Source organism: Zootoca vivipara, chromosome 8 (assembly GCF_965207765.1).
Source record: "Zootoca vivipara chromosome 8, rZooViv2.hap1.1, whole genome shotgun sequence".
Lineage (NCBI taxonomy): Eukaryota > Metazoa > Chordata > Lepidosauria > Squamata > Lacertidae > Zootoca > Zootoca vivipara.
In genome coordinates this window covers 39,147,420-39,173,118 of record NC_142591.1, presented here as the reverse complement: position 1 = coordinate 39,173,118, position 25,699 = coordinate 39,147,420, and the positions used below count along the sequence as shown (strand labels likewise).

Sequence of the window (25,699 nt, the reverse complement as noted above, 5' to 3'; positions counted from 1 at the left end):
TCATAAAATAGGTTTCATTAAATGTTTTAAAAATATTTATAAGCCACCAAACATCATATTCAAAACAAAACAGATAAAACCATTATTTAAATAACCATTAGATGGTGCCCATCCTTCTGGGAAATTAAAAAGCTTTTAGCATATAAAAATGCAAAATAATGATGATGATGATGATGTTCTACACAGGACCTAGTCCAAATCACCATAGAATCAACCTCCATGTATGCGGCATCATGGGGCCCCCAGTAGATGGTTGCAGTGAACAGGCAGTGAATAAGGTAGCCTTCTTGTATATCGCTTCACTGTTTGTGGGGGAGACATGTTTTGCAATAGGAAAAAATGCACAGTCTGATTCCAGTAGACAGTTCTAACCCTGGGAATTTCATTCTTATGTGCCTTTGGAATACCTCCTAGAATACACCTTAGTTTTCACCAGTCCATTGCATGAATGTTTCACTTGGTTTTCATTGTTGATCCTATTTACTCCTGTTACAGTTTAGTTTTAATAATGTTGATTTAAAAAAATAAAAATTGCATTTTCCCATTTTAGCCAATAATTGGCATTTCAAATATACTCTCTTCCTGGTGTCCCTAAGAAGATAAGCTTAGATCAGCTAAGTAGGATTATCCTGCGGATAAGCCCTTGCAGGACCTCAGGCAGGGTGGTAGCAGGATCTAACCCTGCAATTGAGCTGGTATTTAAGCAAGGTTCAGGCAAGAGAAGGCATTAATCCCCCCCCCCCATGTGTTTCACATCCATCACCAGTCATGTATGGATGTGTAAATCAGGGCGTCTTAAGCATATCCAGCGCCTTGGTACAAAGATCCCTCTGGCGCCACACACACACACCCCGTTTCCCAGAGTTGTCAACCTTTTTTGGAGGGGGACCCCCAAAGTTGTTGACCTTTCTTTTAGGGAGCTGACACCACGCTTACAGATTATCTCTAACAAACCCTTAGAACAAAAGAAAATGAAAAGGCAGAAGAAAATCCAATGAACTCATCCAAGACTCAGCAGTTCTTCTAATTCATCCTACCCAGTGCAGACATTTTTGGAACCCCCACAGATTTCAGTGTTTTGCAAAGGGTCCCCCAAAGTTGTTTCCCCAAGAAGCAACTTTATTCACCTCAGCCATTGCCCATAGCAACAAGAGAACATTACAATATACACAGAACAGAACAAAAGTTGACTATAAAAACACAATTTAGAGTCCTGAGTCAACAGTCAGATAGTGAACCTTAGGATCCCCCAAAGTTATTAAGCTTTTTTTGGGCAGGGTCTCACCAAGCTGCTGAGCTAGCTGTAGGGAGGCTTGCTGCGCGGAACAGGATTTCTGCGGAAAATTGCTCGTGTTTCACTTCCCTCACTGACCACCTGATTAATGAACATTTGTCTTTGTGAAGCATGTCTGTACTGAGGAAACCCACTGCAAATTGGGGCTTCTCACTGTGTGCGCACAGGTCGTAATTGGCATGTGTTAATCATAAGTAACCATACAATTCTAGAGTTGGAAGGGACCCCAAGGATCATATACAGTACAAGGAACATGATATTTCATACCCAGAATTTTCCGTGTTGGAAATTTTGCTGTTTGTCACTGAAACGAAGCACACCACAAAATTCTATTATCTAAAATAAAATACTTATTCGTACATAGAGCTAGAATTTAAATTCTGATGGTCAATTCCGAATGAGGTCACACCCACACAATACATTTAAAGCACATTTATAGAGCATGCAGTGCAAGTAGATAAATAGGTACCACTCTGGCGGGAAGGTAAACGGCGTTTCCGTTAGTTGCTCTGGCTTTGCCAGAAGCGGCTTAGTCATGCTGGCCACATGACCCGGAAAAACTGACTGCTCCCTCGGCCTGTAAAGCAAGATGAGCGCCGCAACCCCAGAGTCGTTCACGACTGGACTTAACAGCCAGGGGTCCCTTTACCTTTAAAAGCCGTGCCTTCCCCCAAAGAATCTTGGGAACTGTAGTTTATCCCTCACAAAGCTACAATTCCCAGCTCCAAGTAAGGGAGGCACAACTCTGGATCATGCATTCAACGCAGATCATGTATTCAATTTGTGTTATTAGGCTTTAGTACATTGAAGGTGTATCACACTCTCATAGGATCATGGATTATATTTCTGACTTGGTGTAAAACTGCTTCATCTCTACTGTAGTAGATAGCGACATACCAAGTTTCTAGGCCACTACATGCATCTTGTAAAGTAGGCTTAGGCTGACATTTCAAGCTTAATAAATGTCTTAGTCTTTTAAAAAGTGCTTCAGAACTCTTTAATCTACTGCAGCAAAAATTTGCAGTGGTCTATTTTCTCTTACCGTAGTACCACCTAATGTTTTGTCAATCCAGAGCTGTAGCAAGTGTACCAGTGTAACATTTTGTCTCACTACTGTTTTTCTCTGAAAGGAAAAAAACCCCACACATGTTCATATTGTGAAACTATAAATAACTTTTTAAAAAAAAGATTTTTACAGGTTCCTGCTTGTTTTTGCAATACTGATCAGTTCTCATTCCTTTCACAAGCAAAACATATTAACAACTCCATGAATGCTTAAGAAAACTAAACAGAGAGTTCTAACTGTGCTATTAGCATTTGAAAACAATATAGAATAATAAAGGATGAGCAGTAGGACAAGCACTAAGAGATTAAGAAAAGAGAAAAGACCCAAAATAACTTAAATATAGACAAGCAGGAGATGGGGTAAACAAGAGGCCTGGTGGAAATTGGGAAGGGGAGAGTATTGCAGGGAAAGTATAACTTTATTCTCTGTTAACCTCTAATAAAATTGTGAAGAGTAGAGACAACACAGTTTCTAAAAGGTTGGAGAACAAGAAGTGAAATTATTAGACTCACCAACTCAATTCATTGTAAACTTCTTCCTGCTATGCAAATACCCCCCCCCCAATAATTTTTCCTGTGTTCAAACAAGGAGGTATCTTTTTCCTATCTTGCAGGGGCCATCCAGTCTCGGAAGAGATTTTTTAAAGTTGTAGAAGCTGGAAGGCATATTCAAATTCTGAACAACATCAGTGATGTATCTGAATCCAACATGCACAAATTTCTAAAATTCCATATTTAAAACTATACATGTGGGGTTTTTTTGCTGTCAGTATTAATCAAAGGCTACAATCCCATGCACTTTACATGCATTAAGTCATTTAAGACTTAAGCATCTGTAGGACTGCAGCACTATCATAACATATGTGCCATTTATTTCAGTGGCACTTGCAGGGAATATGTTGAAAAAGTGAGGGATCTGGACTTGGACTTCCAAGTAACTTGCTGGTGCTGACTCAGACTAAGCAAGGGTGAAGTTGCCTTATTTTATTCTCTTTTTCTATACAATAAAATGTGCAGCTCATAAAACAAAAATAATTCGGTACTGTATTGATAATTGAAAATCTTACTGTCCCATCTTTTTGAATCTATTTACTTTTTTAACATAATATTTTAATCTAGATTTCCAAGATAGCCTACAAAAGAGAACCATAAAACAAATATAAATTATTAAATTATTAAAATTTGACCCTTCCTTGGTAGGGCATCGAAAGTGCTTCTATGGCTTCTGCTTCCTCAAGACTGAGATTGTATCCATAAATGGAATTTGGATCAACTTGGGAGTCTATAACCAGCAGACCCATCTGGATTTCACTTAATTTGTCTATAATTATAGATGTTTTAGTGGAAGATAGACTTTCCCACAATGTGCCAGAAGCTACTTCTTCGAGGCTGCTAACTATTCCCTGCATCAATTGTGTGGCAGGTATGGGCCCGTCAGCCAGGAACCTTGATGCCACATCCACTTCCTTGAAGGGTCTCCTAGATAATTTGGTTGTTCCATCCTCCATGGACAACGCAAGAAGACTGATGGTATCTGGTGATTTGTCAGTCAGTAGGTGAGCCATACAGTTTTTGGCTAGCCCTTGCTGGCCTTGGTTCTCCACATTGCTATCAAGGTCAATCAACAGCCCTGTTAGCACTCTTCATCCTGTTAGGACGAATAATGAGGGGATGGGTTTGTTTGAAATATCGCGTTGCCTCAATTCTGATTTTATTAAGGGAGGGTCTGGCCCTCAAAATAATATCTGCCACCTGCTGGTTACTATGTACTGTATTACAATTGCTCTGGCATTTTTGTAATCATAAAATTCTCAATGTCTTCTACATTCTCAATGTCCTCTGCAGTACAGTCATACCTCGGTTTAAGTACGCCTCGGTTTGAGTATTTTCAATTTAAGTACTACGCGGACATGTCTGGAACAGATTAATCCACTTTCCATTACTTTCAATGGGAAAGTTCGCTTCAGGTTAAGTACGCTACAGGTTAAGTACGGACTTCTGGAACCAATTGCACTCATACCTCGCGTTAAGTACGCTTCAGGTTGAGTACTTTGCGGACCCGTCTGGAACAGATTAATCCACTTTCCATTATTTTCAATGGGAAAGTTTGCTTCAGGTTAAGTATGCTTCAGTTTAAGTACTCCACGGACCGTCTGGAACTGATTAATCCACTTTCCATTACTTTCAATGGGAAAGTTCGCTTCAGGTTAAGTACAGACTTCCAGAACCAATTGTGTTTGTAAACCGAGGTACCACTATACTGTAATGGAGTGCACATTTGCCTTTGTCGGGGTCTGTAGAAGATGAACTCTTCGCTCCATCTGTGGCATTAGTCCCTTGGGTTTAGGGTAGTTACACAATGCTACTTGGAGGAGGGTTGTTCCTTAGCCAGCATTTCCTCCTTTATCTGACCTGGAAGGTGGACCTTTGGCTGTAGGGAGCCAAGGGCATTTCAGTGATAAGAGATCTTGAATGGCTTTCTGTGCATTGGTGTCTACTCATAGGGGGGACAGAATAGGAAATTCAGATGTTTTCTTTACGGTAGCCTCATCATTTGCACATTCATCCTTGTGTTTTGGACTATTTTTAACAGTCATTTTTTCCTTTCTTTTGTTTGATTGCTTTTGGTTTGAGGGACTTCTCTTCCTTCTCCAATAATGCCAAAAGTCTATTGAAGTTAACTCTATTACTGAATCTATTTACAAAGTCCTTTAATACAGCTACCATGGCAATCCTTTCTCCTCTTTCTGGCACTCCAGCTACCATGGCGATAATTTCTCCCTTCCTCCAGAGATCAACCCAAAGATGATTTCCTCAAAGATCACAAGGAAGCCTGATCTTCCACATGCTGCGCTTTTGCAGAAATAGCAAAAAGCTACACAGCTAATAATGTCAACGTTGCCAGGAATAGTTTATTTCAGCTATTGAATATCTGGGTAAACAGAAATATTCTTAAATTGCTCCTGAATGTTAATAAGGAGACAAGTAACCACAGCAGGAAAGGCATTCCACAAATAGGGAACTGCTGCTGAGAAGGCCCTGTCACAAATCAAAACCAACTAGGCAACCAACAGTAAGGGGAGCTGGTGATGATGTAGTTGGTCAAGGGAGCCGTGGACTCAAAAACCTTGAAAACCACTGCCTTACATCATCACCAGTTCCCCTTACTATTGACTGGTTGCACGCATGGAGCATTTCTCTTTTATATTTTTGGCTGATTTTGGCATGCCCTGAGCCAAAGCAGCATCTTGCCTTTCCTCCAATGTCTTGACTTACACCCAACATTGTTTAGACTTGAGAAAAACTTAACCCTTTCCTACCTCCCTGGTGGAATAAAATGTTTTTCTGTATACAACTCCTGCCTGCATCCTCATTAATTTTTTAAGAAGTTTAAAAAGTTATTTGTTAAGTTGACCATTCCTTCTTCCTTGTTCTTTACAGTAAGTGTTTTATTTCTCTGTATTAATCACATTAATCACAACTGGTTTCTTCTAAAATGAAATAGTTTATTTATTTATTTATTTATTTATTTATTAGTTTTCAGGCTGAATTATAGAAACTTTCATTACAGAGAAGTAGTAAGGAAATGCTGCAGTTTAATATAAAATATAAACAGTATGCTGTTTACTTAAGTATAGATCATTTGCATTTTAAAACATTTTGCAGTCATGGTGTTTTGGTGTTCTGGTACTTTGTGTAACTGAATTATTTGATACTCAGATAGAAAAGCAAACATGTATCTGAGATGTGTGTTAGTTTATTTTTTCAGCTGCACAATTCTTGGGGCCCAGGATGCAAAATAACTCATAAAATGACAGCTTAATAAGGCAAAAAACACCATGGTATGTGTGGATGTGACTGTCTGCCTTGGTTGTGCTTTGTTGATTTTCATGCTTGCGATGAGTATATATGTACATACAGTGGTACCTCGGGTTACAGACGCTTCAGGTTACAGACTCCGCTAATCCAGAAATAGTACCTCAGGTTAAGAACTTTGCTTCAGGATGAGAACAGAAATCGCGGTGCCGCAGCAGCGGTAGGCCCCATTAGCTAAAGTGGTATCTCAGATTAAGAACAGTTTCATGTTAAGAACAGGCCTCTGGAACGAATTAAGTTCTTAACCCGAGGTTACCACTGTATGTAGTTTGCTTCCCCACCTCTGCTTTTCAGACAAGTACTATCTACCAAAGCTGCTTGCATCAATCAGAAATGAAACAAGCCTTTCCTTCAGACTTACAAACTAAAAAGGTAACACACACAATGAGTTGAGCATCACGTACCAAGTTTACTTGTTTATTTATTTTTAATTACCCCGCTTTTCACTATCTGGGTCCCAAAGCAGATTATACAAACACACACACAGTGAAAAATGAGGATTTTAGCGTTTAAGATAAGGATGAATTGACTTGAAAAAGTATTCGGTTAGGCCTACAGTGGAGAGGAGACTGTTCCACTGAGTTTACAAAACAGACTCTCTATTGGTGAGTCAGGTGCACTCAGTGCATGTTCATGCTGCTGTTTTTCTGAGGCTCACAATTCTTAATCGTGAATTGCCCTGCTTTATCAGTGTGTTTTCTTTGAGAATACATATTATTGTGTAGTAAATACCCTTATTAGATTCCATCAATATGAAGTTTGGTTACGAAGCATTGCATCATCACAATTAGCTTATAATAAGGGCAGTTTGCTTCTGGGCACTCAATGTGAGAGGGGGAGAATGAGAGAGGGAGAGTCAAAATGGCAGAAGAGAGTGGGATGGGACCACAGAAATAGCAATACAGTAGTGGTAATTGCTAGTGGCTTTGTTAAATAATAAGTAGAAGTATGGATGTAAGAGAAACTGAGGAGTGTTTGTTGCAAACAGAAATAGCAACATACGTTGTATATAATGATTTTGATACACAGCTCTTAGGATTGGAAGTTATGAAGAGATGTGACTGATACTGGAAACATGTTTGATGAATCTGTTGATAAGAACCGGGCCTCAGGAAATAAGTGGACCTTACACCAAGTTCAGGGTAATAAAAATTAAAAGAAAAAATCACATTGACTTTCTCTATTCTACATCTTTTTCTATAGAGGTTTTTCTCTGTACTGCCACTGGTCTGTCTCAACCCCTGAAAGGGAGGTAACAAAGGTGGAGTTACAGACAGACCTCTGGCTGGAGATACAGAAAAAGAGGGAGGAAACTGGGGATTGGAGTGCTGGCAGGGAGAGAACATTGTGTACACTAAAGTGAGAAACTGGCTAGCTAGAATGAGTCTTGCAGTGCAAACCAATGCATATTTACTTAGGAGGAAGTTCCACTGTATCAGTGGATTTATTGTTAGGAAAGTGTGCATAGGATTAAAACCTTAAGGTGTATTTCAACAGGAAGAAGTAAGAATCAATTAATTGAATATCAACTAGTAAAAAGGTCCATAAATAAAGAACAATCTAAAAACTACAAAGTGTGCAATAGAGGAAGATACAACAAGAAAGAGCCAGAGAAATCTAAGTGCTGATAAGAAGATTGAGATAATAGAGAAGGAAAGAAGCTTGAGATTGATGGGAAACCAATGGCTCTCCAGATATTTAAATTATTATGAAATGTATATCACACCCCTCCTCAGAAAGTTTCCCAGGGTGGCAAACACAGCAACAATAAAACAATACATCAAAATGTCTAAAAACAATCTTTTAGAAGTCTAAGAAACAGTAAGGTAAAGGTAAAGGTACCCCTTGACCATAAAGTCCAGTCGCGAACGACTCTGGGGTTGCGCGCTCATCTCGCTCAATAGGCCGAGGGAGCCTACATTTGTCCGCAGGCAGCTTCTGGGTCATGTGGAAAGCATGACCAAACCACTTCTGGCGAACCAGAGCAGCGCACGGAAACGCCGTTTACCTTCCCACCGGAGCACTTTGACGTGCTTTCAAACTGCTAGGTGGGCAGGACAGGAGCTGGGACCACGTAATGGGAGCTCACCCCATTGCGGGGATTTGAACAGCCGACCTTCTGATCGGCAAGCCCTAGGCTCTGTGGTTTAGACCACAATTTCATGGTTTCCAAGATCAATATCCTTCAGCAATCAAATGATTGTGGAAACAAGAATTTTTAAAATACCTTCTAAAAGTTTGAGTTGGGACAAGAGGAAATCAAGTCAGGACGAGAGGAAATCAAGGGGATGGGGCACATGGAAGTGTTAGATGGGATGATGAAATGGGGAACAGACTAAAGCAGGGATGTCCAACAGGTCGATCACGATCTACTGGTAGATCCCTGGGAGGTTTTGGTAGGTCACGGGGTCCCTTTCCTCAGCGTTGGTAAATAATAATAATAATAATAATAATAATAATAATAATAATAATACATTTTTATTTATACCCCGCCCTTCCCAGTTCAGAAACCCAGGCTCAGGGTGACTAACAGCAAATTTAAAACACTTAATTGTAATACAACATAAAAGCAGCATAAAATACAGTATAAAAGCATGAATAACAATAAAATTCAAAGTTCAAATATCAATTTGGGGAAAATCCATCCAATAAACATTAGATAGTCACCAGGGCTAGCTGGCTAAATTAGTCCTACTTGGGCCAGTGAAGAGGCCAGGGGAGAATTAGCTGTGGGATCCCAGAGTGGGTAATCTTCATAAAAAGGGGAGGGGAAAGAGAAGGGAAATAAAAGATCAGGCTGAGTTCAAATTAAAGGCCAGGCGGAATAGCTCTGTCTTACAGGGCCAGTGGAAGGAGGTTAAGTCCTGTAGGGCCCTAGTCTCATGGGACAGAGCATTCAACCAGTTTGGAGCCATCACTGAAAAGGCCCTGGCACTAGTGGAGGATAGTCTGACTTCCTTAGGGCCCGGGACCTCTAAACTATGTTTTTTCATGGACCTTAAGGTCCTCTGCGGGGCATACAAGGAGAGGCAGTCCCGTAAATACGTGGACCCTATGCCACAAAATATAATCCGGCCCCGGCTCCACGGCCCACCCTCCTTTGTTGCATGATGTACAGAATGGAATAAGGAGTTTACTCCATGAAGCTGTATCTCTGTTGATCTTACTAAGCTTCTCTGCGATTATTTTCAGCTAAAAAAAAGCGTAAAATCCTTTAATTAGAATTGTAAGTGTTGGAAGGGACTCCAAAGGTCATCTAGCCCAACCCCTGCAATGAAGGAATCACAACTTAAGAATCCCTGACAGGTGGCCCATCCAACCTCTGCATAAAAACTTCCAATAAAGAAGAGTCCACCACTTTCCCCGATGGTCCATTCCACTGCCAAACAGCTCCTACTGTCAGAAAGTTCTTCCTAATGTTTAGTCAGACTACTAAATGAATACTGCTTTTGATCAGGATAAAATAATTTATAGAGGATGAATTAGGTCAGTTCATTTGTCTTTTCCAAATTTGTCTTTTGCAGATTTAAAAAAAGATATAGATTGTTCAGGAAGAACAACAATACAGGACATTGAACATGAATCTATAGCGGGTGGGGGGGACGACAAAATATGACCAGGACCTGTAGCTTCCAGAGAATGCCATATTTGTTCATTGCCCCAGAACAACAAAGAGTCTTTGTGGCACCTTGAAAACTATCAGATTTATTATGACATAAGCATTCAGCCGCTCAAGTAGAAAGGTAGCACAATGAAGACATAAACAAGGAATGAGAAAGAATAGGACAACAGAAGTGAGGGAATCAATTGAAACAGCAGTGTTAAATAGTCGAACTGTCTCAGCAGGGCCGTCTTAAGCACCTCTGGCGCCCTGGCGCCGAGGTGCGACGGATCCCTCCGCTGCCCCGTTTTCCAGCGCGACAGGCGGCCGGCCGGGCTCAGCGCAGTCGCCGGGGGCACTGCTGCGCGGCCGGCGGGCGGGCTTACTGCGCGGCGGAGCAGCCGGCGGGTAGGCAGGCGCGGCTGCGTGGCGCCCCCCCCCGACCGTAGAGCCGGCCCTGTGTCTCAGTGAGGGAAGATGAAAAGAGAACAGGAGAAAATAGAAGGTAATTAAAGAGAAAAAGAATCTGAATAAAGAGCGTGACTATTTTAGTAAGAGGGTCAGACAATGTAGAATCCCAGAGAAGCATAAAGAAAGGAAGTGTTTTGGACAGTGGAAAAGGAGAATAACACTGAAAAAAGAAAAAGTTATCAAATCCATTACAAGCAGAGTAAGTACAAGTGGTAGTATTTAAAAAAAACCAAACACATCAAGGAGGCTGAAAAAAGATTGGGCCTCCAAGTTGGCAAATTGATCAATATGGAAATGAAATCATCCAGAATAAGAACAGGAGGAGGATAACTCAATGAGAAGGAAAACTGAAGTTCAAAGTCAGATAATAAGTTAGCCAAGGGACTAAGAAGACAATAAATCACAGTAAGAAGAATAGTAGCAGAATGAAACAGAAACAATACTCAAAATAAAAAGGAAGAATACATAAGAAAGATACGAAAGCAGAAAAGGCACAATAGGAGCAATTTCCATATCTCCATCTGGACCCATCATATGAAGTGAAAAGTGTGTGATCGCCAAGAGATGCAGGAGTAACAGAATTAGTTGAAAACCAAGTCTCTGTTGGAAGAAAACAGGAAAAACAACATGAAATAAGTCATGAAGAATAATCACCTAATTGACAGTCAAACAACAGTTCAGTAGAGTGCCAGAAAAGAAAACAGATGAATGGAATAGAAATAAAATTAGGCAGACACTAGGGTCTAGATTCAAAGAAGCACCACGGGACGGTATCAACAGATGAGGCTGATTAATAGCATATGAAAAATAGGACCAGCCAGCCAATAAGTAAGAGCGTGGCTGAGTGAGGATAACATACACCTAAGAGTTATTGAACTTAAGTGTGAAATGGTTGATATTCACTAAAATCAGTTTATTTGAGAATTGGAAGGTAGTGCAACACTTTTGTTTTTGTTTTTTTAAAAAAGGGTGCATGGATGTAGGCGTGTTTCCTAATGCCTGTCTGCATAAATTAGTGGAAAGCATTAATATGCTTAAATTTTTAATCATATTGAAGATTAAGACTTTCAAATGAAGGAATGACACTGCTTCTAGAAAGCAAAGTTCTGCCTCACTGTTTGGAACTGATGGGTGTATAAACAAGCATGCAGATAGGAGTCATCCAATATGGGGACTTCCCAAAAGCATCTGAGTAAATGAAGTTGTCATGGGATAAAACAATGTCTTTTAACAGATCAAAAAAAAATTAAAAAATCCTTCCAGCAGCACCTTAAAGACCAACAAAGTTTTTTATTTTGGTATGAGCTTTCGTGTGCATGCACACTTCTTCAGATACACTGAAATAGAAGTCCCCAGAAGCTTATATGTAGAGAAAGGGTGGGGAGGGGTATCAATCAGAGGGGTGGTGGAAATGGGTGATTGACTGACTGATAGCTGTTGATGACTGTAAACTACTGCAAATGGTCTTGCATGAAAAAGCAAGGGGTGAGATGGCTGAAGATCGCTTTATCATGTATAAAGAGATAAGAATCCAACATCTCTGTTCAAACCAGGTCTCTCCATGGTTTTAAGCTTGGTGATAAGTTGCAATTCAGCAACTTCTCTTTCCAGTCTATTTCTGAAATTCTTTTGTAGTAAGACAGCTACTTTGAGATCTTGTATAGAATGTCCTGGGAGATTGAAGTGTTCTCCTACTGGTTTCTCTGTCTTGTAATTCCTGATGTCAGATTTATGTCCATTTATCCTTTGGCGTAGGGTTTGGCCTGTTTGTCCAATATAGAGAGCTGAGGGGCACTGTTGGCATTTGATGGCATACACAATGTTAGAGGATGAGCAATTAAATAGTCCTGAGATGGTATGTTGGATGTTGTTGGGGCCAGTAATGGTGTTGTCCGGGTGTATGTGGCAGCAAAGTTGGCATCTGGGTTTATTGCATCTTTGGTACCAGTGTCCATGTTAAGTCTGGTGGTTGTATTATTATGGGTGAGGAGTTGTTTCAGATTGGGTGGCTGTCTGTAGGCAATGAAAAGTCTTCCTCCCAGAGCTTGAGAAAGAGAGCTGTCATTGTCTAGGAGAGGTTGTAGATCTCTGATGATGCATTGTACTGTTTTAACTTGGGAGCTGTATGTGATAACTAGTGGTGTTCTGTTATTTTCTTTTTTGGGTCTGTCTTGCAGCAGGTTCTCTCTAGGTATCAGTCTGGCTCTGTTGATCTGTTGTTTAACTTCATCAGGTGGATATTTTAGTTCTAAAAAGGTTTGCTGTAGATCTCTTAGGTGAGATTCTCTGTCTGTAGAGTTGGAACAGATGCCTGGCTATATACAATGGATTGTTTGGTATGTTTGGGATGGTAGCTAGAAGCATGTAGATATGTTTGTCGGTCAGTTGGTTTTCGGTATAAGGTGGTGTCTATATGTCCATCCTGTAATTTTGTAGTAGTGTCCAAAAATGTATTTCTTGCATAGATGGTTCATTGTTAGGTTGATGGTGGGGTGAAAGTCATTGAATGTCTGGTGGAAGGTTTCCAGGGTCTGTTGACCATGTGTCCAGTTAATAAAAATATTGTCAATGTATCACAGGTACAAGAGAGGTTTGAGTGGGTAGGAGTTCAGGAAACGTTGTTCTAAATCTGCCATGAAGATGTTGGCATACTGTGGGGCCATGCGAGTGCCCATGGCTGTGCCGCTGATCTGGAGGAATAGGTCATCACCAAATTTGAAGTGGTTGTGGGTAAGGACAAAGTCGCAAAGTTTGGTAGCAAAGTCTGCTCTGATTTTATCTGGAATGGTGTTCCTTATGGCTTGTAAACCATCATTGTGTGGGATGTTCGTATACAGAGATTCCACATCCTTAGTGGCTAGTATAGTATTGTTAGGAAGATTTTTCAAAGATTGTATTTTCCTCAGAAAATCTGTGATGTCACGTACGTAGCTGGGAGCACTGATGGCATATGGTTTCACAGAACAGAGTCCATATAGCCAGAGAACAGAACAGAGTCCATATAGGTATTGGCACCCACTGAACAGAGTCCATATAGGTATTGGCACCCACTGTAATGGTGCCAATACCTGAGATGATGGGGCATCTTGGATTTCCTGGTTTGTGTATTTTAGGTAGAAGATAGAAAGTTCCTGGTCGAGGTTCCGCTGGTGTGTTTGTGAGGATCTGTTCTTAGATGTGTGGGGGTAGCTCCTTAACAATCTTGTTCAGTTCTTTTTTGTATGCTTGTGTGGGGTCTGAGTCCAATTTCATGTAGAAGGCGGTATTGGAAAGTTGTCTGTGAGCCTCCTGGATGTATTCAGTTTTGTTCATGATGACGACAGCTCCACCCTTGTCCGCCTCTTTAATTATAATGTCTGGGTTGTTCCTGAGATTATCTATGGCTCTCCTTTCAGCATGGTTTAGATTTTGTTGTAAGCGATGGTGTTTTCTGGTCACATCCGTTTGGATTCTGTGGCGGAAGCAGTCGATGTACAGATCTATTGTGGTATTGCGTCCATCAGGAGGGGTCCATGTGGAGTCCCTTTTTGTGTAACATCTTTTCGGTGGTAGTTGGTGGGCAATGTTCTGTTCATTAATGCGTTGGGAGGGTGGTGGTTGTTCCCCAGTAAGTTGAGAGATGTTGAGAGATGTTGTGGGGATGTTGTTTGTTCTGCTTTGTCTTGTTCTTGTGTGTGATGAAAGTACTCCTTCAGGCGTAAATGGCGGAAAAATGCTTCCAGGTCCCCGCAGAGCTGAATGAGGAAGTATTGAAGAATGGGGAACAGTGAAGTCCTGTAAGGATCTGTGTTAGGCCAGTGCTACTTTCTTATATTCACATATTCATAAATAGTCAGGGGAGAGCAATATGATCATAGCTGCCAAGTTATCCCTTTTTTAAAGGGATTTTCCCTTATGCTGAATAGGCTTCCTCGCGAGAAAAGCGAAAACTTGGCAGCTATGAATATGATAACCAACTTTATGGATGACTCCAGATTATTTGTGGTGGTAAAACGCAAACAAACTGGAGAAATCCAAAATATCTGTTGAAGCTGGGTTAAAGGACAACAGAAAGACAAATGTGGTACAGTGTAAGCAAGTGTGAATCAATGCACATTATGGGAGGGGGGAACACAACTTCACACATAAAGTAACAAAGCAACTCTATGAGGGTTGGAGGATGCACCACTATTTTCAAAGTTGGGCTTGTTTCAACATTTTTTGTTTGTTAACTCTGGGCTGGTGTACCTGAGAGGCCCATATCAGCCCTCTTTCAAGGAAATGAAACAGCCAGACCTAGTAAGAGGTGAGAAAGAACAGGGGATTCACATGATGCAAGTAGTCAATATGCATGTTGCAGTCATTCATTTGAGACTATCTAGTAAAGTTGCATTTGGCATGGGATTAGGAGTAAAAGCAGCTGAAAGGTAATTCCTACATACCTGGCTATCTGCAGTATCACTGTTGGAAGTATTTTGTGTATGTTGAAAAGTGGGGGTAGGGCAAATATTTGGCACAAGGGTGCTTAACTGTGCTTCCCTGCGCATATTAAAACAAGTAGAATTTATTTCATTTTTAAAACCCTCTTTCATCCCATAGAATTGAGGCAGGCAAATGTACCACAAGCAGACTGTTCCTTCCTTGGTTTTGTTACCCTGCCTCCCTCTTCCAAGAATCACATCGCTCAAGGCAAATGGAAGCTAGATGAGGTCCACTGGGCTTCTTTCCCTTCTCCCAGCTGTTTGAACATGAAGATTTGGTACCATGGTAATGTTGGCAGTATTTTTTTCCCCGCTGGAGTTGTTGGGAATGTAGTTTCCCTAGTCTGTGACCAGGTCAAAGGAAGTAATAGTACCACACTATTCTGCCTTGGCCAGACCACACCTGAAATAGTGTGTCCACAATACTGTGCCACAATTTAAGAAGAATATTGACAAGCTGGAAAGTGTACCGAGAAGGGCAACAAAGATGATGAAGAGGTCTGGAAACAAAGCCTTATGAGGAGCAGTTGAGGGAGTTGGGTATGTTTAGCCTGGGAAAGAGGAGACTGAGAGGAGGTATGATAGCCATTTTCAAATATCTAGGGCTGTCACATGGAGGATGAAGCAAGTTTGTCTTCTCCTGCTCTGGAGGGTAGGACCCAAACCAATGGATTCAAGTTCCAAAAAAGGAGATTCCAACTAAACATCCTTCTGATAGTAAGAGCTGTTAAACAGTAGAACTAACTCCCTTGGGATGTGGGGGTCTCCTTCCTTGGAGGTTATTAAGCAGAGGTTGGATGGCCATCTGTCATGGATGCTTTAGCTGTGATTCCTGCATTGCATGGGTGGTGATCTAGATAACCCTTGGGGTTCCTTCCAACTCTACAATTTTATGATTCTATGCATTTACCTCTCCCATCGCCTTCTGGATGAGAACAATGTAGAAGACAGCAGAGGGGACTGGACTCACTGGTCCATTGGAATATGATATTTCCTTTTTGGCCCAATTCCTTTTTGTGGTTAGTACAAAGCTTTTTGCATTTTTGAGGAAAATGCTGTTAAATAATCTGAGTGAGGCAGATTGAAGAGTGCATTGGTTTTGTTGTCTGTAGACTGGGAATGAGCAATCTTATTCATGAAACGCTGGTTATTGAAATCACTGCCAGCTATCCCTATGTTCTGCCTTGGAAGTTTCACACTAACTCATTCCCTGGTCAGGTCTGAAAAGTAACTCCTTCCATTGATGTGCTTTTTATTGATGGTATGCAGATCTGCTGTAGTACACTTAAATTTGGCACTTAGCCGTTTGTTTAACTCCAGCATTTCTGAAATCTGGTAGAATCCCATCCTCCTGAATATGCCAGTTTCCAACACCCTTTATTTAATAGGAATGGGTGTTGTGGGGGTGGAGATCGAAAACATACAGCAATCGGGTATATAAGAATTCATGTTTCTACAAGGACCACCTAGAGACATTAGGGAGGGAAAATGGGTGGTGAATTTAGCCTAGGCTCAACTTGTTCTGTGTGCTATATGCATGGGGACAATGGATCAAAATGGAATTCACATGTCAGATTTTTGAAGTGGCGATTCTGTGATGTAGAGCAGATTTTTAAAATTAGTAGCTCCACTTGACTCTCTCACCACCCCACACTTCCTCATACCCAGTTTAAGGATTTGGGTTATAATTTAAAAAACAACAGAGTTAGCACGTTCCATAGAATCCAGCTCTCACTTCTCCCCCTCCCCCCTCCCCCCTCCACTCCTGCAGCGTTTGTACTTTGACTACTTCCTGGTCTCACAGAAAGGGGCAGTGCTGAGTTACAAGGACAAAAATAGACCTCTACAGAGAAATATAGGGATTGTAAGTGTGTGTGCGCGCGAGGGCGCCTCTCTCTCTCTCTCTCTCTCTCTCTCTCTCTCTCTCTCTCTCTCTCTGTGTGTGTGTGTGTGTGTGTGTGTGTGTATGTGCGCGCGCGCGCGCGCGTGCGTGTGGCGCTGCGAGAAAGCCAGCAGTAGGTTTCCAGGAGGAGCCCTTTTCTTTTTCACTGTGTGTTAGGGTTTTTTGGTACAGATTTTTGTTCTGTTTTAAAAACACTTACCTCTCCCGGAAGCTTCTCTGCATCTCTTTGGGGGAGGAAAAAGAAACCAACACTGATCAGAAACGACCAGAAACCATTTTATGTGAACAACTGGTGGGGAAGAAAAGAGGATAGATACCAAAACACGGATCATCCGTTAAAATTTATTTCTTTGCACTATTTATTTATAATCCTGTTCAGTCTGACATCCACCCTAAGCGATAGCAATGGGGTGTTTGGGCAACAGCAAAACGGAGGATCAGCGTATTGATGAGAAAGCACAGAGAGAAGCCAACAAAAAAATAGAGAAGCAGTTGCAGAAAGAGCGACTGGCTTATAAAGCCACACACCGTTTGCTTTTGCTGGGTAAGGAAGAACGGCTTTTTGGTGGGGGAGGGCGATGAGGGTGCAGTGGTGCAGTTCAGTTTCCCATGGCAGGCAAGCAAACTATACTATTTATGTGCAAGAGAATATGAGATGGAAAGAATGCAGACCTGCTTTATAAATTGTGTGTGCATTAAATGCACAAATTTACCTAGGTATGTATAGAGAAGAGTTGAATGTTTTAGGAAAACAAGAGATGCTTCCATTCTGTCTTTCCCCATTTTCTCCTCCCCTAAATGTATACATCACACATTTTTCTTCTTTTTCAGGGGCTGGTGAGTCAGGAAAAAGCACTATTGTCAAGCAGATGAGGATCTTGCATGTAAATGGATTTAATTCAGAGTAAGAATTCTTCTTATTTGGAGGGGGTGGAGGGGGGGGAACCCCCACACAAACCCCAACAAGATGCATTAGAAGCACATTAAGCCAAACTGGTTAACAGATCTTTTTTATCCTTTGTATGTAGCTTGTTGGTAATTTACCTCCATCAACTCACCCTATTAGCATGGATATTGCTGTTCATATATATTAAGAGAGGCACGAATTCCTTATTTTTCCTCTCCTGGTCCTTCTGCTGTATTTTACACTGTTGCTACTGCAGTGTTTAATAGGCCCTTGTGTAGCAACAACATGGCGACTACTTCTTACAACAGCAAATAACTAAATATTGCCTGAGTATTAACAATATATTTATCAGGTCATGTGTGTGTAGATGTAGATATAGTTATAGATTTGTGTGTGTCTGTCAAGCATATATTTGAACTATCCCCATTTTTAAAGTTAATAAAAAAGAAATCAGTTTAACATGATGGTGTTTTGTTATAAAGTGTCTGTAGACTGTATTTATGTCAGATTTTTTTTGAGAATACCATATTTTGTGATTAGACATTTTCAGAAATGTAGAATTTGAGTCAGTTCATAGTAAAAGTAAGCAGTTTTTAAAAATGCTTATACATTGTTATTTGTCATGTGGCAGAAATATAATTTATTTTGATTAAGATTGTACACTACATTTTCCACTATGAAATATTAGAGATAAAAAAGCTATTAAAATTTGAACTTCAGTGTCTCAGTAGCAGGTGAACACTCACAACAACTTGGCTAAATTGATTTGTGTTTGATTTCATACAGAGAAAAGAAACAGAAAATTCTGGATATTCGGAAAAATGTAAAAGATGCAATTGTGGTAAGAAAACATTTTTATTCCTTAAATGTATATACTTAGTGATTGGGATTGGAATTGCAGAGGAAACCCTATTGTTCAGATAAGTCTAAATCACCTAGTAATTCTGTGTGTGATTTATCTCTGTTAATATGTTCTGTTCCTTTGCTTATTCTAGACCATAGTTTCAGCAATGAGCACTTTAATACCTCCAGTTCCACTGGCCAACCAAGAAAACCAGTTTCGAGCGGACTACATCAAGAGTATAGCTCCACTTTCTGACTTTGACTACACACAGGTAAGATTTAAAAGTACTCTGCCCTCTTCCTCCCCCTTGCAATGTTTAAAAAGCATGGAATGACTTGTTTACCATTTGGAAGGCTTATGATTTGGGATAAATTTATTATTATTAACTATCATTGGATAATTTTATTTGGCACAGTATAAAATGTATAGAAGAGATACTACCCATAGTGCTGCATTGTCTGTTCTTGAGGAAGCGTTATATAATGAAAAGCAGTCAAGGACTATGTGGATTTCAGATCCTGGATTAACAAATTTTGCAGCACCTTTGTGGTATTATTTAGTGCAGGAGACCAGATAAAACCAATATGAATAAATGGTGTAATATTTGCGGATTTGAGACGGCTCTGTTTATTATTTTGTTGGTGGTTGTATTTTCCTGGTGGCGTTTGAGTAATGTTCAGTTAAGGTGTTTTTGGATAATCATTCTTTTATAGTTAAAATGCTTAGGCTTACATGCTACATCTCCTATCCCTCTCACCATTGCAGCCACCTATGTCCCCTGAAAGCTTCTAGCAATTCAGGGGCCCCTTCTGAACACTGTCAACTTTCCTTCTGTGAACATGCTTAAGCTAGCCTACCTTAGCAGCCAGGCCTGATTTGGGGTGAGTTCCTCCTCCCCCAGTGGCTCTTTGCACTTCATCCCGTATTATTCAGGAGAGTCTTCTGACTGTCCAGAGAGGCTTTTATTGGGGGAACAGTTAGCTGCAGGAGGAAAGAGGGGCTGAGAAACTTTCCTATACAGTATGAACTTTTCTTAAGCTAACTTATTTTAAGATTCAAACCTTTGCTCTTCATTGCTTGTGAATACTGACAGTATCTAGCATTTCTTTTCTTATATGTAAGTACAGTAGCTGTATTGCTTAGGAAAAAATGTTTCATTTTGCTTCTAGTATGAAGTTGTCTTCCTGTTGTTCATTGTATCTACTTACAATGGAGCATCTTCTGATTATTCTAAGAAGAGAGGTTTTGGACAGGCAGCTGCTGCTTCATTGCTTGCTTCTAACACTGTGGTCCTGTGCATGCCTTCTCAGAAGTAACTCCCACTGAGTTCAGTGGGATTTACCCACTGGTAGGGGTTTATAGGATGGGAGCCTGATACTCTGGACTGGTTCATTTTCCATTTTGAGCACTTGGAATTTTTATTTTTAGAAGTATGGCTTTGTTGTAGTTATAAATTTGTCTCAAATGCAGTGAAACTACCTACCTACATACTGTTTGTTTGTTTGTTTGTTTACTCTCATTTGACAGAAATTATAAAAAAAGATGAGCTTGAAATGTTTAACCAAATTAAATGATATTGAATGTTATTTAGAAAATGTAAACGTGAAGCTACTACTTCCTTAACTTTTGCATCCCTTTGTAATGCGGTATAATTAATCTCGAGAGATTTTACATGACTCTTGTATAGTGAAGTATTTGTACAGTATGTGGTTTCCTTGTAAAGAAAATTACCACATCAGAAGATGACAAGCTTGATCTAGGTCTAAAAGACAGGATGTTGTACAAGTAAAGAATGCAGCTCTCTTCTGCATTCATGAAACATAAAGGTCATCCTTTCTCCAGTATAACAATATTTTCAATGATCTGTTTTTAAATCAAGTTGGGCACTGGATCCTTTCTGGAAGCATGCGAAGCTTGGAAATCAGGGTTGATCTTAGGGTTTTGTTTTTGGCGCTTTTGGCTTCCTGTGAAAAAGAGCAAAGGCACAAGATGTATCAAATACCTGGAAATGAAATTATTTATGATATGTTTACTTGGATGTATTCACATGAAATACATTTGTTAAGGATACAGATTATAGATGAAATCATGCTTGGGGGAAAACAAGTCAGTGTTTTAGCTGCTGTTCTGTGATATTATGCATATTTGGGTATCATTGAGGCCATCTTCTCTTAGTTGCAACTCTGCACATTTTTACAGAACCAAAGTGGTTTACCTCTTATAGAACAAGTGATTTTTTAAAAGTTACATGGTTTTAAAAATGTTTGAATTTCTTGTCTTTCTTGAGCACCATGTGAGATGTTCAGTATTCAGGATCTAATAGCACAGGGTTGCAGTGGCAGAACTATTCTAATAGTGTGATGTTGAATTCCACCCATAGGGTAGTATTCAACTAAATTTTACTTTGAGGAGACATACTGAAATTAATGGGCCTAACTTAGTCACATTTAATGGGTCTGCTCAGAGTAATACTTAGTTAAATACCACCTACACTCTTGTAAGTAGTTCCAAAATGGCACCGAAATGGCTTGAATTTTCTCAAACAATAGTTCCCTCATGCTACATGGCAAAGAATTTCTGAAGAAACCAATGGCAAGACTGCTTTTCAAGGGGGGGGGGAAGAATCCCAATGTGCACTTGCAAGCCACATGGTTCCCCTAAAGTAGGTTCTTGGCTACCAAACAACACATGGCGCTTGATTTCTATGGAGGAACTCCAAAGTTGGATGAAAATTGTGGTTTTTGTGACACCAAATTGCTTTGTTTTAAAAATAAAATTAAAAATGCATAAAGTGAAATGTCAGGCATCTATCCTTTATTAAATTCCTATAATTTGTATTTAGTAATAGTTGGTAAATGGGATATGGCTGTCCAAAATGAGGAAATGCCTCAGCAAATAATTGCATTTGTTTACCAAAATTTCTTCCAACTGAAACTCTTGTGTGATCTTGACTTGAAGTGATTTAAGCTTGATAAAGTAATTTTTTTCTCTTTCTGAAAAAGAAAAATCATATTTAAGATTCTAGCTAGCCTACATTGTAACAGGCGGTGAAACTTTGCTCTGCTTTGATGCATATATTAGGCAGTATCCTGTCACACTGCAACAGATATGTGGTTTCTCCCCCTCCTCCCATATGCATGAAGCAATTTTCAGTGCAGTTTACAAAATAAAAACATGAAACAGCAGAATGCTTATAACTGAAACAGCAGTAAATAATCCATATCAAAATAAAAATACAATTAACAGTGAAAACTATAACTATAAAATAGAAACTATAGAAAAGCAGATTGAAATGTCCAGGTCTTTAAGACCTGTTTTTAAAAATAGTCAGGGAGTCAGCAAAGCAGAGCTCCTATGAATGGGCATTCAGTGAGGAATTATTGTGCTGCCTGCCTGCTTGCCTGCCTACATATACTTGGGATGGGGGGAGGATCAAATCTGGGCACAAGTCCATCAGTAACCTCCATGCCCATACTGATGAATGATTAGTTCTCATTGAGTTTAGTGTGGCTTACTCTCTGGTAAGCATGCAGCACTGAAATGAGTGAGATTTAATTATAAGTAAATATGCTACAGATTCAGTTACACATAGGGATCAGAATTTAAAGCAGACATCCTGCAAAACTATGTTCAACATTTATTGCTGTTATGAAAACAATTATATTACAATATAATTGTTTTCATAACAATTACATTTCTGTTTTAAGCTAAACAAATTTAATTATAGTAGTTCTGTCTCTGTAACAGAGTTATATTTTTTGTTTCTGAACTTTTCTTAATGTATACCTAACAATTTATCTGATGTTTTTAGTTCTTTAAGATGTACCATACTTAGTTTGAGGTATGCATTTTCTAGGAGAGTGTTTCCTATTCTAGAGTTTCTTCTATTATTTTTTTATAAAGATGTGTGACGATATTAAAAGAAATAACAGGTTTATCAACCACATTTGAAAAATTGTAGTTATAGCATTTTATGTCATTGCTTGGGGATAGATTTTGCATAGATTTTGTAGTGTATTATAAACAAGTTAAGAAATAAATGTTAATTAGATTAGCACATTTAGGTACAGCAGGAAGGTTTAGAGTGGAAGAAGAAACTCTACTGTTTATATGGACCTTTGGGATAGAGTGGTGATTGACATTTTTTTAAGCTAACAGAAATTGACCCGTACCATTTTTAATTCTGTATTGATGGTTGTTTTGCCCTTTGTGTGGCAGAGTGAATATATTAAGGGCATATTATGCTACTAGCTGTGAACTAGTATTATGTCTGTTATGTAAGTTTCAACTTGTTAAAGACGATTACAGTATGCTTAAAATATTTTGACGCTGTTTGCAAACATAGTTGGTACAGAATTATCTTTAGATATTGAGGGTATGTGTTTAGAAGAAGAAAAACTATTCATTTGTGCATGCATAAAATAATTATTGGCAATCTGCAAGTACAGTACATGTACTTGGAAAGTTGAACCACATTTAAGAGATGATCTTGGTAACTTCATTACAATACTGTGTATGTTTACTTAAGTAGGTTCCACTGTGTTCAATGAGGTATACTCCCAGGTAACTGTATATAGAACTGTGGCCTGAATTCCTAATCTGCATTTAAAATATAAATGTTAATAGGTAAATTTTAGAACCAGTTAAACATTCTTAAAGTTCTGCTCAGAAATAAATAGTCTCAGGGGGGTTCAACTTCCTAGGATTGGTTTGTTAACATCTTTTTAACTTTATTTGGGACATAAAGAGTGATTTACTGCTTTTGTGAATTACCCTCCCTGTGATTTTCCAGAAAAGTTTAAAATTATGTCTCCACGTTGTCCCTTTTAATGCTAATGAGTAAACATAACATTCACTGTAAATATTACAGTATTTTACTTTTTCACTTTTTGTTTTAAAAAATCAGGCCCAGTGCCAACAGCCAGCCATTGCCCTTCATGCCAGGAGTGTCATTTATTTACATACATATTACATAATGCCTGGAAAGAGAAGTTGCTGAATTGCAACTTATTACCAAACTTAAAACCATGGAGAGACCTGGTCTGAATAGACACATTGGATTCTTATCTCATTATATATGATAAAGCTATTTTTAGCCTTCTCACCCCTTGCTTTTTCCTGTAAGACCAATTGCAGTCGTTTTCAGTCAACAGGTTTACCACATCTATCAGCCAATCACCCATTCCCTCCACGCTTCTGAGTAATACCCCTCCCCACCCTCTCACTATATACAGTATAAGGGTCTGGTGACATCTGTTTCAGTGTATCTGAAGAAGTGTGCATGCACATGAAAGCTCATACCAATGACAAACTTAGTTGGTCTCTAAGGTGCTACTGGAAGGAATTTTTTTTTAATAATGCCTGAGTTTACAAAACTCATATTTATCAAAAATAGCAGTAGCAATTTTATCCCCTGTGCTTTTTAACATCCACATGAAAACGCTGATTAGGGCCATGTGTAGTTTATCTGTTGCTAGCAATATGCTGATGACACACAGCTCCTTTACATCTGCAGGTGTGGCAGTGGATGTGCTGGACCCTTGTCTTGCCTTAGTAATAGGCTAGATGAGAGCAACAAACTGAAGCACAATCCAGATGAGACTGAGGCCCTGTTAGTGGGTGGTTCCCTAGACCAGATGGATGGGAGGTTGCCTCTGAAGGAGTGGGTATGTAGCTTGGGGGTACTTCTGGATCCATTGTTATTGCTTGAGGCTCAAGTGGCGATGGTGCTGTGGTGTGCCTTCCACCAGCTCCAACTGGACAGAGATAATTCAGTCTATGATATGGCAATCTCTAGGTTAGATGACTGCACCACTACGTTGTTCGTAGGGCTGCCCCTGAAGATAGTTTGGAAATTTCAGCTGGTGCAGAATTCAGCATCCAGGTTGCTCACCGGGGCAATACAGTTTGAGCACATTACACCAATCCTTGCCCAGTTGCCAATTAGTTTCTGGGACCAATTTAAAGTACTGATTTTTACCTATAAAGCCTTAAATGGCCCAGGACCTCAAGAACCGCATCTCCATGAGAACCGACCCAGACCTTTCGATCACCATCTGAGCCCTTCATTATGTGCTTCCTCCACGAGAGGTCTGGAGGCTGGCAACATGGAAACAGGCCTTTTATGCCATGGCTCCCCGCTTGTGGAATCCTCTCCCTTGGGAGACCCGCCTGTTGCCTCCATTACATATCTTTAGGTGCCAGGTGAAAACATTTCTTTTTAACCAGTCCTTTGGCTGATTAACATTCCGTGTCCTTTTGAATGTGTTTGTGGGAGGATGGGGTTATTGGTTTGTTCTTGTTCTTATTTTTATTAGGTATTTTGTGTTCTCATTTGTATTTTTATGTTGTGAACTGCCCTGTGATCTTCAGATGATCTTCAGAGGTTTTACAAATTTAATCAATAATAATAATAATATAAATACAGTAGTAAAACCCAGACCCAGTTCAAGGCATCAGGAAGATGCTTAAATAAACAGGTTCATCATCAAGAGCCATCGAAATGCCAATACAGTTGAATTTCAACAGCTAGGGCATTCCATAGACCTGATACAATCAATGAAATAGCATGTTGTATGTGCTACTAACTGTATACCATATAGACAGACATTCAGTACATAGCTAGTGAGTAATTGCTGCCCCCAGTGCAGGGTTCAAAATTAGCAGGGCACCAGGCGCATTTCACGCCTAGAGATTCTCCATTTGCGAGTACCTCAAAAGGTCTGGGTGCCATTTTTTGCACCTGGCTGACACTCAAGGATTATTGAAATGTATGTACCTTGAAGCCTCAAAGTATATGTTAAGGATAGGCAGTATATTAAGGAGTTTAAAAATAGAGAGTAGAGTGTTTTGAAAACTAAAGTATGATACCAGTTACCAATATTTTTTATTGTAAACACCAAATTATTAACAATTTCTTAACAATTAACAAATGTTTTAACAATTTCTGTTTAAAATGTGATATTACCAATGTGTCACTTATGTGAATTGTGTATTAGTTCGTGCTTATCAAAATAATAAATAAAAAGCCAAGCAGAAGCCGCAGAAGCCCGGTTGGACGTTCGGGTTCCAAAAGAATGTTCACAAACCAGAACAATCACTTCCAGGTTTGCAGCATTCAGGAGCCAAAACGTCCAAGTTCCAGGGTGTTCAGGATCCAAGGTATGACTGTAATTAACACCATTTATATATTTTTGTACATATGATATATGTATATTGGGGAGGCAAAAGTTGTTAAATTTTAAATTAGAAATCTCAAATAATATTTGAAGAAAAACA

The 25,699-nt window shown here is 39.7% G+C and overlaps 1 protein-coding gene across 3 annotated transcripts in view; it reads left to right on the top strand.

The window, feature by feature from the left end:
- The window catches only part of GNAL (G protein subunit alpha L), a 119,592-nt gene that overhangs the window by 25,689 nt on the left and 68,204 nt on the right, over positions 1 to 25,699 (top strand). Inside the window, exons 1-4 of one of the 3 annotated variants that reach the window (XM_035124706.3) lie at positions 14,483 to 17,214; positions 17,502 to 17,574; positions 18,364 to 18,418; positions 18,573 to 18,692. In XM_035124706.3, coding sequence (XP_034980597.1) covers positions 17,076 to 17,214; positions 17,502 to 17,574; positions 18,364 to 18,418; positions 18,573 to 18,692 — 387 coding nt within the window. In that variant the 5' untranslated portion in view covers positions 14,483 to 17,075. The other 2 variants (XM_060277911.2, XM_035124705.3) reach the window with 2 other exon arrangements.